The sequence below is a fragment of the Curcuma longa genome, chromosome 3 (assembly GCF_044706935.1).
Source record: "Curcuma longa cultivar G26 ecotype Majalengka, Jawa Barat chromosome 3, ITB_CL_G26_1.1, whole genome shotgun sequence".
Classification (NCBI taxonomy): domain Eukaryota; kingdom Viridiplantae; phylum Streptophyta; class Magnoliopsida; order Zingiberales; family Zingiberaceae; genus Curcuma; species Curcuma longa.
The window spans coordinates 11,694,855-11,708,233 of NC_133863.1; the positions used below are offsets into that span (position 1 = coordinate 11,694,855).

The following is a 13,379-nucleotide window of genomic DNA, read 5'->3' on the forward strand; positions in this document are numbered from 1 at the left end:
TTCTACAAATACGCTCGTAACTGGGGATCGAACCGTGGATGTCTGAGTGATAGCCTAAATGTCCTATCGCTGTACCATAACCCCGGGGACTAAATAAATCTAAGAAATATAGATGATTCAGTGTCATTAATAATTCGAACATCATAACATTAGAAAATGATCTACATGAGAATCAAATCATTGTTGTATAGTTATTTTGCCTTGTCGGTTGTCATTGTATTTATATACATTTACGCTTCTTGAAAAGAATGTAATGATAAAATATGAAATCCGAATTGAATGAAATTAAAATAAGAGACTTGTTTCTCATTATTATTTTTTATTTCCAATCACGGAGCTCGACAGTTCATAATTACTCTTTCTATTTGAGGCAACAAGTAGCTATAAAAAACCCTTCTTTTTTTATGGGATTCTACGAACACTGCCCCCCAAAAGGAAAGAGATTAGCAAGGAGAGGAAGCCACAGCCAATGATGTTTGTTTTTTGGATTTATCTATTTATTTATTCTCATTTCTCCAAAAGAATTATTATTCTTCCTTTTTTTTCCTTTCTTCCATTATTCTCCAGCTTGCTTCTCTAGCACCTTTTATTCTCTTATCGGGCTCAAATCGCACTAAGCGGAAGGAGAGGGAGTGAGAAAGGGGATCAGATCGGCGATGGTGAGGGGGAAGACGGAGATGAGGAGGATCGAGAACGCCGCGAGCCGGCAGGTGACCTTCTCCAAGCGCCGGAACGGCCTCCTCAAGAAGGCCTACGAGCTCTCCGTTCTCTGCGACGCCGAGGTCGCTCTCATCGTCTTCTCCAGCCGCGGCCGCCTCTACGAGTTCGCCAGCTCCAGGTTTTAAACTCTTCTCCCTCTTCCTCATAAGATTAATTGCATACATTATCATGAGTGATCTCTTGATCTTTTTTATCTTATTACTGCTTTAACACTATTAATGTGATCACGAGATCAAAGCGAGGTCTCTTGTTTTCTCTCTACTGAGGATTGTTAGTACATATTTTTTGCTTCTTGGGCAAGAAATTGTGCAGTACGTACACTCACCTTTTGATGCCATGTACCCTCCACTTCTTTAATTCCACTGCTCAAGATGTGTAGGTTTGGTTAACCTATTCTAGGGTTTGATCTTTAGGAATTAAATCGAAGTCTCAAAGTGGATTTTTTCCCCCTTCATGATCAAGGACTTTGAAGAACAGCTGGATCCTTTTTTGTCTATGCTTTAACTGAACAAAGAAAGATGCAGTTTTAGTGCATATGTAGGTCATGCTTCGCAAATTTGTACATATACTATAGCATAGCAGCTGAAGAGCATTGGGGTGGATAGCTTTAATGTGCATGCCACTATGTCAAGTCTGTCCAAGTCTCACAATGACATAGTTGCACTAAAAAGGAGTATGTGTATAGAGAGAATGGTTGTGTCCTTTAATCTGTCCCTATATTTGTTTAGTTTGGTTCCAGCTTATAAATAGTTGGTCATAAAGCTAATGCCAGATATGAAATATACATGCCTACATTTTACAGCTAGTTAAATATAATTTCTAAAAAGTGAGCTATATGTATACTGCACTACTGGGCAGTGGATCTTATATTTCTATTTTTTTTAATTACTTGTGGTACTGATGAAACAAAACTATTATATACTTCATGTAGGCCATTGCTATAAAATTTATTTAAAATATATTAATTTAATTGTTTTCTCATAATTTAATAGCTTGTAAAACATTTATTATTTTAGGTTAAACTTTTTAAGCTCAAATATTGCTTTTTTCATTCAGTAAAGTGAGATGATAAAGTTTTATTTTGATTGGCATTGGCCATATATATTTCACGTTTATGCATACCATGTTTGAGTTATATACCAAACGGATATGAATTGTAAAGATGGACTCAGCTAGTCCATATACGATCCATGTTATTTACAAGTTGAAATGATTAGATATTCTTGCAGTTGATATGTATTTCACATTATTTGTGGACCTTTTCTTGTCTATTACTAGATTAAATCTTTCAATTAGCTCCATGGAAGCAGATATCTGCTGTCATTCATGCACCTAGCTCTACGCCCTACAAATCCTTTTTTACCCTTTATTAATCATTGTCTTATAGAACTTTTTGCAGTACTGTTTGGATACCTATACCATACCTATAACTACAGAAATTTAATTAATTATCTATGTTTATATTTTTTATTAGATTGTGTGTAGAATATCATAATCTTTTGCTTCAGAATTCATCCATGCTATAATCTTTTCCTCGTTCGTTGTCATGGATTATGTTTTTTTCTTCTCTGTAATATCATGATATATAATAAAGCTAGAAGATTGAATCTAGCTATTAATATGGAAGATAAAAAGGATAAGATAATAAAATATTTGTCAATTTATTTAACACTAATTTAATTAATTAGAATTACTAATGATAGTATTGTATAGATTTCAACAGGGGAAAATTTCATACACTCTACTTCAAATAGTTCAAACATATGTTAACCATCAATGTCGATGATGATGATTTATAATTAGGGTTATCAATTTTTATATGGAAATTTGATTATTATGCTTACAAATAGTTAAGTTGAATATAACCGATTTAGAACAATAAAATAGTTACAAATTATTTGGTATACTTATTTACTAATAATTCCATCTTAGAGAGTAATTATTTAATGCTACTTTTCGTTTGTGATAGTGTGGATGGTACTTCTAATAGTTCTGATTATTATCTAAAGCTTATTATAAAATATTTAAAAAGTTCAAATTTGCTATCTATCACATAACAATGTTATTAATTTTTTAAATATTTTTTTAGATTTAATACCATTCAAGAAGTGAACTATAATTTGAACTTTAATCGATTAGTATCTTTTTCTCAGAATATATTTTATTAAAGGAAAGAGAGTTTGAGTATATTTTATTGTCATTACAGTTTCGTTAACTAGGTCAAAGAGTTTAGACATGAACATATAACACCCAACTATTCTTTAAAAATATGGAAATAATATATAATCAATTTTTTCTTGACATTGATTAATTTGATTACTTCATATATGCATAATTATTTATTATTTATTTAAAAATCTCTTCAAAGTAGAAGAATATGATAGAAGGTGTAGTAATTATATTTTGTTATCAATATCAAGCATTCTACAACCTATGCTACTCAATTTAGTTTATGCAATTAAACATCATAATTTAATTATGTTATAGTACGTTGTTCTTTTCTTTTTTCATTCAAATAATTTACATACTAGTTATCTAATTCCCGTATAATATTTTTTGGTTGGACATTTTTTATTTCACTGAAAAGCTTATTTTTATTTTTTTTTTTATTCTTCATTTATTTGTCTGTTAAAATGATTATTGTTGAACCGAAAAGACTAACTTTGAAGATGAACTTGCTTTAAGGACCGGCTAGTTTGGATTGAGGAGGAGAAAAGGGAGGGAATCAAAAATCACTTTTTCAGAAAAAAAAATGAATAGGAGGGCAATGGAAAAAATCATATCTCCTTCCCAAAACACAACTTTTATTCCTAGTTTCAAATTAAGTGAATATAGGGAATGGATTAATGACTTTCTCTCGTTTTTTTCCTTGCTAACTGATAACCAAAACATACTTTGGTACTGGAATTGATTAGTGCCTTCTTAATTACTTTTTAGTTTCTTAATTTGGTGTTAGTTTGAACTTTTATCAACCAAAAATCTTAGCACTTGTCTTGCCCAAGGAGCCTCTCCTTTCATTAGCAGGGTAGGAAGGAGGCGAGAGAAAACATGAGGAACTATCTTTAGTTAAATAATCTGCATGACGTTCACCTGTTCTTCTGATAGAAAAGTCTTAAAATGACATTCCTGGTCTAGGAGTTGGTGCAGATTCTAGACATAGTAATGCTTACCTTTCATGCCAAGAACCATCAAACTATGATTTAGATAAAAAATCATTGTGTTAGGGTGGTAGCAAGGATTTTCCTCTCCAAAGGCAATCCACCTGTAAGAAACCTCAAAGGCAAAATTGAAAAAACCATTGGCACCGTATAGAAGAAGAATCCATTATTAACTATTGGGAAAGCCATACTCATAACGTTAAGATTATCAATCATATGACGCTACTTGGCATTTTTCCCATTGTTGATGTTGCTCGAGAATCTCAAGAAGGTAATGGTAGTTGCTTTAGACGGAATCCATTAAATAGTTAGAATCAAACATTGTTTGCTGGTTAAACTGTGATAAATTTGGTAATTGATAATCCTTCTCATGGAAGAGCGCACAATTCATGGCATATGCTTTATTAATAATTATGGAGCATATATAGCTAAACCTACATAATATGGCCATGGATTTTCAACTAAAAAACTACTATCAGTCGGAGAGTGTTTCTTTTATGATATCTTGTGTGGCTAAAGGAGGCAACATTACGTAGAATAGTGGATGAGTGTGCGCTTAAGTTACAGTTGGAGTATGGTGGGCTATAACATGCACAAAACTGCTTTTATATGATATTTACTAGTGAATGAAAATTCCCATTGACAAAAACCAATTGAACTAAGATAGGTTATTTAGTTTTTCACAGGCTTACTACTACTACGGAGTTAGAATTCGAATAGCATTTACACGTCCAAATCACGTATATAATCCTATGTTTATCTTTCTCTTGTCCTCCACCTAGTCAATTTCTACTAAAATTTTCAAGAATTTTAAGGGTAGTAAAGTAAAGAAAACAATATGAAATTGTGCTTTCAATGTGGTCATGTATCTTATATAGGTGGAATTCATTTGTGAACGATAACAAGGTCTTTATTTTCTTATAAAAATTTCTCCCTCTCTACTTGTCCTAAAGACAATATCCGAAACTCTGGAAGCATCCTTTTAATGATCGAGGGTTATTTAGACTGCAATGACATCTAACACTATCTAAAACGAAAATACTTCTCTTTATTCACCTCAAAAAAAAAAGAAAAGAAAAAGATCTACATAAAAACTCGTTTGTCCCAAGATTGGAGATATATGCATGATATGTTTCTATATATAATATGCTTAAATTTTGTATGAACTTTAAGTTGAAGATGATTTACATCATTAATTACATTATCTATGATGAAGTTTTCACGTTAAAGGGGATCTAAGCAAGTTAACTCATGGTAGTGCCTTTACCTTTACATTTTCATCACCATGTAATCCACAATAAATGGTGAAACCAATTAAGAGTTTGATTTGAGATTGTTTTCAACAGGGGCTCACATAATAATTCACTAAAACTAGAAAATTAATTTATTGGTGTTCTTTAAAATAAAATGTTCACCAAAAGGCTTTTATAATACGGAAAAGGAAAGACAAAGAAGAGAGCTCTTGTAACTCATGCAAAGCGCTAATGTAGGAGTTAAGATCTCAGTAAGGATGATCTACTAGTATAGCAATGGGTACTCCATAATCAGTTACGCATGGATACCAATCATAAATCCGATTATGCTTCATAATGGGTTGGAATTTGAGTTTACTTGAATTTGGATATTGTTTATGTTTTGTTTATCTTTCAAAGGAATAGGCTATTATATAATTGCCTTCAAGTTTGAATAGGAACCAAAATGTAGGTACCCGACCCACTGTCATTCTCACACTAGATTAGGTTATTAGCAAGTGCTCTAAAAACACCTGGTCACACCACTGGATTTGATTCCGTAATTCCCCCTGGATTTGATCTCAAAAGTCTATCTCCTTTCTCAGTTAGCAACATATATAGCTAAAATCATATTTTAACATAAAACAACCTCACATTATGTGATTTTACAGCAAACAAAAAAAGGATAGCATAAGAACAATATGGTATTGTTTAAACTACATATATCAATCCATGAAGAAGCATTTGCCTATTTATACTCATAAAGAGTATACAAAGAAAATCAGACTAAGACAATATTTACTTTTCTGTATAGCAATATATATAGATTTTTTTTTGTTCTCTAGAAACCAAAAGATCCCCCCCCCACACTCGTTAGTTTCTATGATTTTAATGGTCAGAATCACATGATAGATATTGTATTGTGTTATTCCTTTTGTATTGGAGGTTATCATGTATGTTGCTTGAGGTTTAGCTACAATTGTTTTCTAAGAAGGGCGATTAACATTTTCCCGATAAAATGATTTCTACATTCTAGGTACATCTGTGTGGATTTAGGTAACAATTTGCGGCAGCAGATTAGTACATCTACGTAATTGAAATTGCTTTTACTATTGTCTAGAGCCTTATCTCTTACATAGAAATTAGCAGAGAGAAAGCAAATAACTGCTTCAATTAAATGTCTGTAGTTTTCACTTTTTATTTGAATATCCAATCTAATTCCTTGTTATTTGGGTACATCTAGCATTGAAAAGACAAGGGATCGCTACCTAATACGCACAAAAAATGTGAATATCAAACCGAGTACAACAAGTCATAATACGCAGGTTTGTCATGCTCATTTCAGTTTTACTTTCTCATAAACTTAAAGATCTCTCTAATTTGCAAAACTCAAAGCCTGAAGCCACAAATATCATGAAGAAGATCAAGCTTATTGAATCCCATAGAAGGAAGCTGTTGGGTGAAAGTTTGGGATCTTGCTCAGAAGAGGAACTGCAAGACCTTGGGAACCAATTAGAGGAAAGCCTCAAGCAAATTAGGAAAAGAAAAGTATGCTCTAATGCAATCAACTTAATTCCTTCTCATACTCAGCTAGTAAAAAACCTGCTTGTTTCTATCTATGAATTTCTTCTTTCTCTTTCTCTTCTTCAGCAATCCATACTATTTGAACAGATTGCAAACCTCAAGGAAAAGGTACAAGAGCAATTTAGCTACGATTTAGTTATTTTCTAACTTCAACTAAATATTTCATTTTACTTCTTGTTTGCTTTGAAAATCAAGGAGAGAGGCCTTCTGAATGAAAATAGTGCATTAAGAGGAAAGGCAAGGCATTTGCATCATTGCACTGCTCTAATCTTGAAATAATTCGATGGAACATCAACTAATTGGATTCCTTTTTTTTTTCTTTTTTGAAAGTTGAATGGAGGGAGGCTGCTACAATTTAGTACTTCAGAAGTTGCACACGATGATCAGGATGCTGAAGGAATCACAGAGGTAGAGACCGAGCTGACGATTGGAAGGCCAGGAACTCGCTAAACGAGCCGTGCGTGCTCATGTTCAAATCTTGTTCTTCAATAATCAGCCAAGATTAATTTTAGGTGCAGTAAGGCATGTACAGCTAAAAGAACCCAACCCAGAGGAGAGGAAGGAAATTAGCTGAAATGTAAGTTAAGGATGCTTGTGTTAAGAACTCTTTATCTTGTGCAAGAACGATATGTTTCAACTCAACTAAATCATTGCAGTGGAATGCAGATCCTCCGATTATTATGTTATTATTGGGCCCGTTTAGCAATATTGGCGAGCCCGGCCCATATGGCCCAGACACACTAGCGCACCGGCCCAAGTATCCCGTTGCCTCGACGTGGCAGATAAGAGCCAGCCCCAGAAGAACTCGCGCCACGTGAACCGGGGCCCAGCACCGTATGTCCTCATTGTGTGGACGAGCAGTTCCCGCTCGGATGCTCCTATGCGGACACAACTCAGGTCCACTCATACGTCTCTTCATCACGTGGTTGTGAAAATCGCCACGTATCACCAGCCCGCAACGAAAAGCGCAGCCCTCAGCTGATATCCCGCCATTAATGAGCCTACACGTGGCCACGTATCGCGCCCGATGCCCTCCGCCTCAAATAATTATTAAACAAATATCTCTTCTCGATTTTGCTTTTTCACAAATTTTTGTTGGAAAACCACGAGAAAATGCGTGGCTCAGATTCGTCCTCCGTCGTCGAGAAAAGCTTGGGGGAGGTTGTCTGCGCTCGCTCCCGCCGTCGATGTCCTTCCTCTTCTTCACTCTCTCGGAGAAAATATATCAAAGACTCTATTCTCCATCTCCCAATCTGCTCAACTCTTCCCTTTTTGAGATTTCGTTCCGGTCAGTAAGGAGATGTAGTAGAGGTGGCGGCGATGATTTTGAATCATCGATGCTGCGCTGATGATTCGTTGTTTCTGTTTCGGTACCGTCGCGGATTAAGGCGGCTGGAAGGATTGAGATAGGTAAGTTAAGTTTTGTTAGGAATGGATCTCTTTCTTGTTTCCAGTTCTCGGTGTTTGATTGTCACGCTTGGTTGTGATGTGGATTTTAGCGAGTTATGAGGTACTTCTTCCGTCGAATTGAGCGTTTGGTTGGAGATATGGAAGGAGGAATTTTGCTATTCGTCGACGACTTCAAGTCTAGTTGATCTTTTGTGTGTTTTCATCTTTGTGCCTCTCGAATTTGAGATTAGGGTATGGAAGGGAACTCTTCTGGAGAAGATGTCATCCTAGTCAAGGTCCGGAAGTAGTTGATCGCCATTTTTTCTTACTTTTAAAGCTTGTGGACTCTTTTTAAAAAAAGTGATTTTGGTGTAGGTGAGGAAGCCGTACACGATTACGAAACAAAGGGAGAGGTGGTCTGAGGAAGAGCACAACCGTTTTCTTGAAGCTTTGAAGCTGTATGGAAGGGCATGGCAACGCGTTGAAGGTTTGTGGCTTTGAATTTCCTTTTTTCATTCTTCAGCTTAGAAGGAACCAATGATGGTATTGCGTAGTAGCCATACACTTTTCCTTAATATCTGTGTTAAAGCTTGAGATTTAGTTTTTTGTTGTCTATGAAACTACTGGTTCAGTATGTAGTTCCTTAAAGTGAGGATTTATTGTAACTGTTTAGTACATAACCAGAAAGAAACTCTGACACTTGATGGATGTGGCATGTCTCGACATGTTTCATACGAGATGTACAGTTATATTTGATGGTAAAGAAAACATAGGTAACATCATGTTAGATGTTCATCTCATCTTTTGATTGATTATGATTGTGGCAGAACATATTGGTACTAAGACAGCTGTGCAAATTAGAAGCCATGCCCAAAAGTTCTTCACTAAGGTGAGTTGTTGTATTTTGTGAAATCTATACGAGTTTATGCAAGTAGAAAGTGCAAATATTCTTTTAATTTCAATGTAACAATACACTAAACTGTAGTTTCAAGACACTAGATTTATGATTTAATATCTCTTTGAATAATTAACATCTTAAATTGCTTTGCATGTATATGACTTCTTTCATGACAAGTTTTCCAATTTTTCATGACCTTCCTAGAAAAATAACTCATACTATCAAATTGTGCATATAACATCTTAAAAACCTCTCATACGTTAATGATGGATTAAGGACCCAAATGGTATCTTTGGTTATTCTATTTTTCAAGATGGAACTGTCAAAATATGTGCTGAATTAGGTTATTTTACAAACACTCAACAATTGTCATGTACACCTAAACCCTCTGAAATATAATAGCATACCTATCCCAAATACTAGCCTGTTTTTTCCATTCGCTTCTAGATTCAACTAATGCACCCACTGAAGTGATTTTTACAGTCTTGACTTCTTACATTTATCATCTTTGCATCATTATTCTTGGGAAAGCTTCTCAAAAAAAGTATGTCTACATTTAAAGAAGATGCTAGATGAAAGAAAATTTTTGATCATGGGCAAGAAAAAGCGTGGCTTCAACTCCAATACTTTCTTTCTCTTGTTTTTGGCATCTTTTTTCTCTTTCTATTCATTGTACTTATTTATAGAAATTTTATATGTTGGTGAAGAGATGCTTCCTCTTTGTCCAGTCCTTTTTTTTGTCGGTTGATGAGAAAGGAATTATTTTGAGACTAAAATTTGCTTGATATATTGCCATGCATCATGTGTAACTTTTACAAATTTGGTGTACAAGGCCTTTAATTTGGATCACTCCCCCTAAAAAAATCATTATAAAAAATCCATTCAATATCTTGGTCCATGGAGGAGTAACTCCAAATCAGACTAATGATAATTATGCCCACTGACATGTATAGACAATAATGAAATTAACAATTGAACCAAATGTACAGCTAAGGTAGCCCTATCATATTCTTCAGTATTCACACCATGGGAGCAACTAGCCACTGGAACTGTAAAGGGTGGATAACTGCACGCTCTACGATAATAGGGGAATCCACATGAAAGAAAGAAAAAAATTGCAGTAGGGAGTTAAGGTGTCTATCAGAGCCGTAGAGGGGGGTGGTTGCATGCTCGTTGATGATAAAGAGTGTCCACAAAAATGTTAAAAAAAGAAAGATAACAAAAATATGCATTGGAAGAGGGAAGAAACGAAGAAAGAAACACATTCAGGCGGTTTAATATAAGTGAGACAAACTTCTTATGAAGCATCCTCCTACTGAATCACAGTTGGAGGATTTTGAGATGATTGGAGTGAGTGAATTGAGAGAGTGAATGCAACTAATGCAACTTTTTTGTGAGAGTGTTCTTTTCCACTAAGAATGATCCGATTGAATGTTTAGTTTGACAGATGTTTTTATTACTAGTCTGTTGTAAACTGCTGCTTGCTTATATTTAATTGAAGGTGGTTCTTTAAATATCAGTATCATTCTGGTCCAAGCTTGGAATGCTATTAGTACCATACCAAGACCTAAAACTTCAGTGAGGACCATATATTATGTGCTTAGCGATCGCTATGCTGGTCACTGATAGAGTAGGCTTGTTGAGGAGAAAATAATAATAATAATATAAAGGAGATAAAGCTTGTTTGGTTCAATTACATAACATGACTAGTTTAAGCCAAAAGATTTTCTAATGTTGTCCTATCATCCCAGTAAGGAAATTTTCTACAAGCTCTGGAAGTGAAAAAATGACCATCAATAAAATGGGGCTTTTAAAATGAAACATAAAAAATTGTTTGCTGATGGGGAGGTATATTTCCGTCAAGAGTCCTAGTAACTCAGTGTCAAGTGATTGCTAAACACAAGTCAATTACAGCTCGAGAAGGAAGCTCTTGAGAAAGGTGTTTCACCAGGACAAGCTCATGATATTGATATCCCTCCTCCAAGACCTAAAAGGAAACCAAGCAGTCCATATCCACGGAAATCCATTGCGGGTTCTTTTTCTCTTTCTGGCGAAGCAATATATGGGAGACTGTCACAATCAATGCCTCTCCATGGAGCAAGTGAAGTAATGGACATTGAAAGTGAAGAAGCATCAGAGGTAAATCCTTTCAGTGGCACTTCATTGTTCCAGTTGTCTAGATGAAGTACACAATTTTACCTTGATCTACTCTATTCCATATTTTTATGTCATTAGCTGCTTTGACTAGAAATTCACAGCATTGCAGAAGTTGCAAAGTAAAGATGCTTGCGAAAGTGCAGATCACTCAGAGGTTCTTAATGTTTTTCAAGATTCTGTATCTACTTCTATGTCTTCTGTAAGCAAGATCTCTTCCAATCATAGAAAGTATTTGGAACTCTTTCCCATTGAGGAGAAACTGGATGGCAATGTTTCAATTAACAAATCTCCAGTTCCTGATGAAATGGAACAGGAGCTAGATAAAAAATTTCATGGAGTTGATAAAACAGGACAATGTACAAAGCAACAAACTGAAGACCTTCAAACCTACACAAAGCAACATCCTTCATGTACAAATGGCATCGAAACTGAAGACCCAGTTGTTCAGAACCCTGCTGCAGTGACAGGACAATCAAAAGGGCTGATGAATACTAAACCATCCTCAAACCCTGCAGTTTCTGCAATGCAATTCCAGAATCCACCATCAGTTGGTTCCGTGCATCAACCATTTCCAGTCTGTTCGCCTTTGGCTTACTTCCACAGTAATCAAGATGCCTATAGGTCATTCCTAAACATGTCATCCACCTTTTCAAGTCTTATTGTTTCGACCTTATTACAAAATCCAGAAGTTCATGCAACGGCCGGCCACGCAGCATCGTTATGGCCATCTTCTGAAGCCGAGACCGTTGTCCAGCCAACTGCAGAAATTCCAACTGGTGAAATTCTGGAAAAACGAGTAAATTCAGCCACAAGCTTGCAGGCCATTGCTGTTGCTACTGTTGCTGCTGCTGCTGCATGGTGGGCATCTCATGGCCTCTTGCCATGGTTCCCTCAGCCTTTTGCTAGTTTTGCAATTTCTTCTCAATATACGAGTATGGGACCCTTAGCAGACCCAACTCAAGCTCAAGGACTCGATGGAACTGAGATGAAGCCTTTGGAAGCAAGACAACAAGTTGGAAGTGAAAATCAATTTGATGCTCTAAAACCAATGTACCAGTCTTCTAAACCATTATCACCATCAGACTCGGATGCCAGTGGAAGAGGTCAGAACTCCAACGAGCAAGCCGCTAGGTCCAATAAGATTAAGCCAGATAGTGGGCTTCAGGATTCAGAGAAGGCGAAAAATAAGAAAATACAGGATCGTTCTTCCTGTGGATCAAACACACCATCCAGTAGTGAAGTAGAAACAGACACTATAGAGAAAACACATGAGAAGGTGAATGATGAGTCTAAGGAATCCTACTTCAGTAATTTTTCAGCTTGGGAAATCAATCATCGCAGGCTGAGGAATTGTGGAAGTGTGAATGAATCATGGAAGGAGGTCTCTGAAGAGGTTGCAATGCCAAGTTTGCTTTTTTTTTGAACTTTTTGGCAACTCTGCCATCCCGGCTGCTTCACTACTCTAATGTATCTTTCCTTTTTGCCAGGGTCGACTTGCCTTTCAAGCGCTGTTCAAGAGAGAGGTGCTTCCACAAAGCTTTTCAACTCCACACAGTGAAGAAGCCGCAGCTATGATTAAGAAAGGCTTTGCTGAAATGCCAGCTGATGTTGACAAGAACATGTGCACTACAACCAATCTTAACATCCTTTGTAATAATGCCGATACTACAGTGTCCGCGAAGCTCAAGATTCGTCGGACAGGTTTCAAGCCTTATAAGAGGTGTTCAATGGAAGCTAAGGAGAGCAGATCCGCTGCTGTAGAAGAAAGTGGCAGCAAGAGGATACGTCTACACGAGGAAGCTTCAACCTGACGAAACACATGCTGGATATTCTTAATGGTATGCAGTTTCTCTATGGATTTATAAGACTCGGAGTTTGCTAGACATCAAAACTTCAGAACTTAAAACTCGCTTCTTGGCATTGTAATAATATTCAATTAAGCAGCTCTAAACTGCTTACAAGGTGTATAATTCTATGGTCTTTGATAACTCCTGGAAACCCAATGCTGTCTCATTATTATTTCGTCTCAAACTAGGTATTTTAGGCTGATGGATCATTAGTTGAAATGATTTTCTTCCAAGTTTGAGATTATTAGAAAAAGAAGTGAGGTTATGAAAGAGGAGGGTGAAAAAAGACTTGAGAAAATTGTTTTCATTTCCCCATGTTCATCTGTTAGCCGCTTTTCATTGTTAGTAGATTTATCAGACATCTGTTACTTAAAAAGTTACACTTAGTGTTACA

At 35.9% G+C, this 13,379-nt stretch overlaps 2 protein-coding genes across 2 annotated transcripts; both read left to right on the forward strand.

Moving 5' to 3' along the window:
* The first annotated feature begins 463 nt into the window (after nucleotides 1–463).
* Nucleotides 464–7,144, forward strand: LOC141823690 (MADS-box protein SOC1-like). The gene is made up of 7 exons (XM_074710954.1): nucleotides 464–474; nucleotides 568–838; nucleotides 6,354–6,435; nucleotides 6,506–6,658; nucleotides 6,761–6,802; nucleotides 6,890–6,931; nucleotides 7,025–7,144. The coding sequence occupies exons 2-7, from the start codon at nucleotides 657–659 to the stop codon at nucleotides 7,142–7,144; spliced, it is 621 nt and encodes a 206-aa protein (XP_074567055.1). The 5' UTR covers nucleotides 464–474; nucleotides 568–656.
* A 677-nt stretch (nucleotides 7,145–7,821) lies between these two features.
* On the forward strand, nucleotides 7,822–13,167 carry LOC141823993 (protein CCA1). Its single transcript, XM_074711209.1, has 7 exons — nucleotides 7,822–8,104; nucleotides 8,194–8,379; nucleotides 8,459–8,570; nucleotides 8,911–8,972; nucleotides 10,896–11,120; nucleotides 11,230–12,531; nucleotides 12,626–13,167. Exons 2-7 carry the CDS (start codon nucleotides 8,338–8,340, stop codon nucleotides 12,947–12,949), a joined length of 2,067 nt encoding a protein of 688 aa, XP_074567310.1. The 5' UTR covers nucleotides 7,822–8,104; nucleotides 8,194–8,337; the 3' UTR covers nucleotides 12,950–13,167.
* Nucleotides 13,168–13,379: the final 212 nt, after the last annotated feature.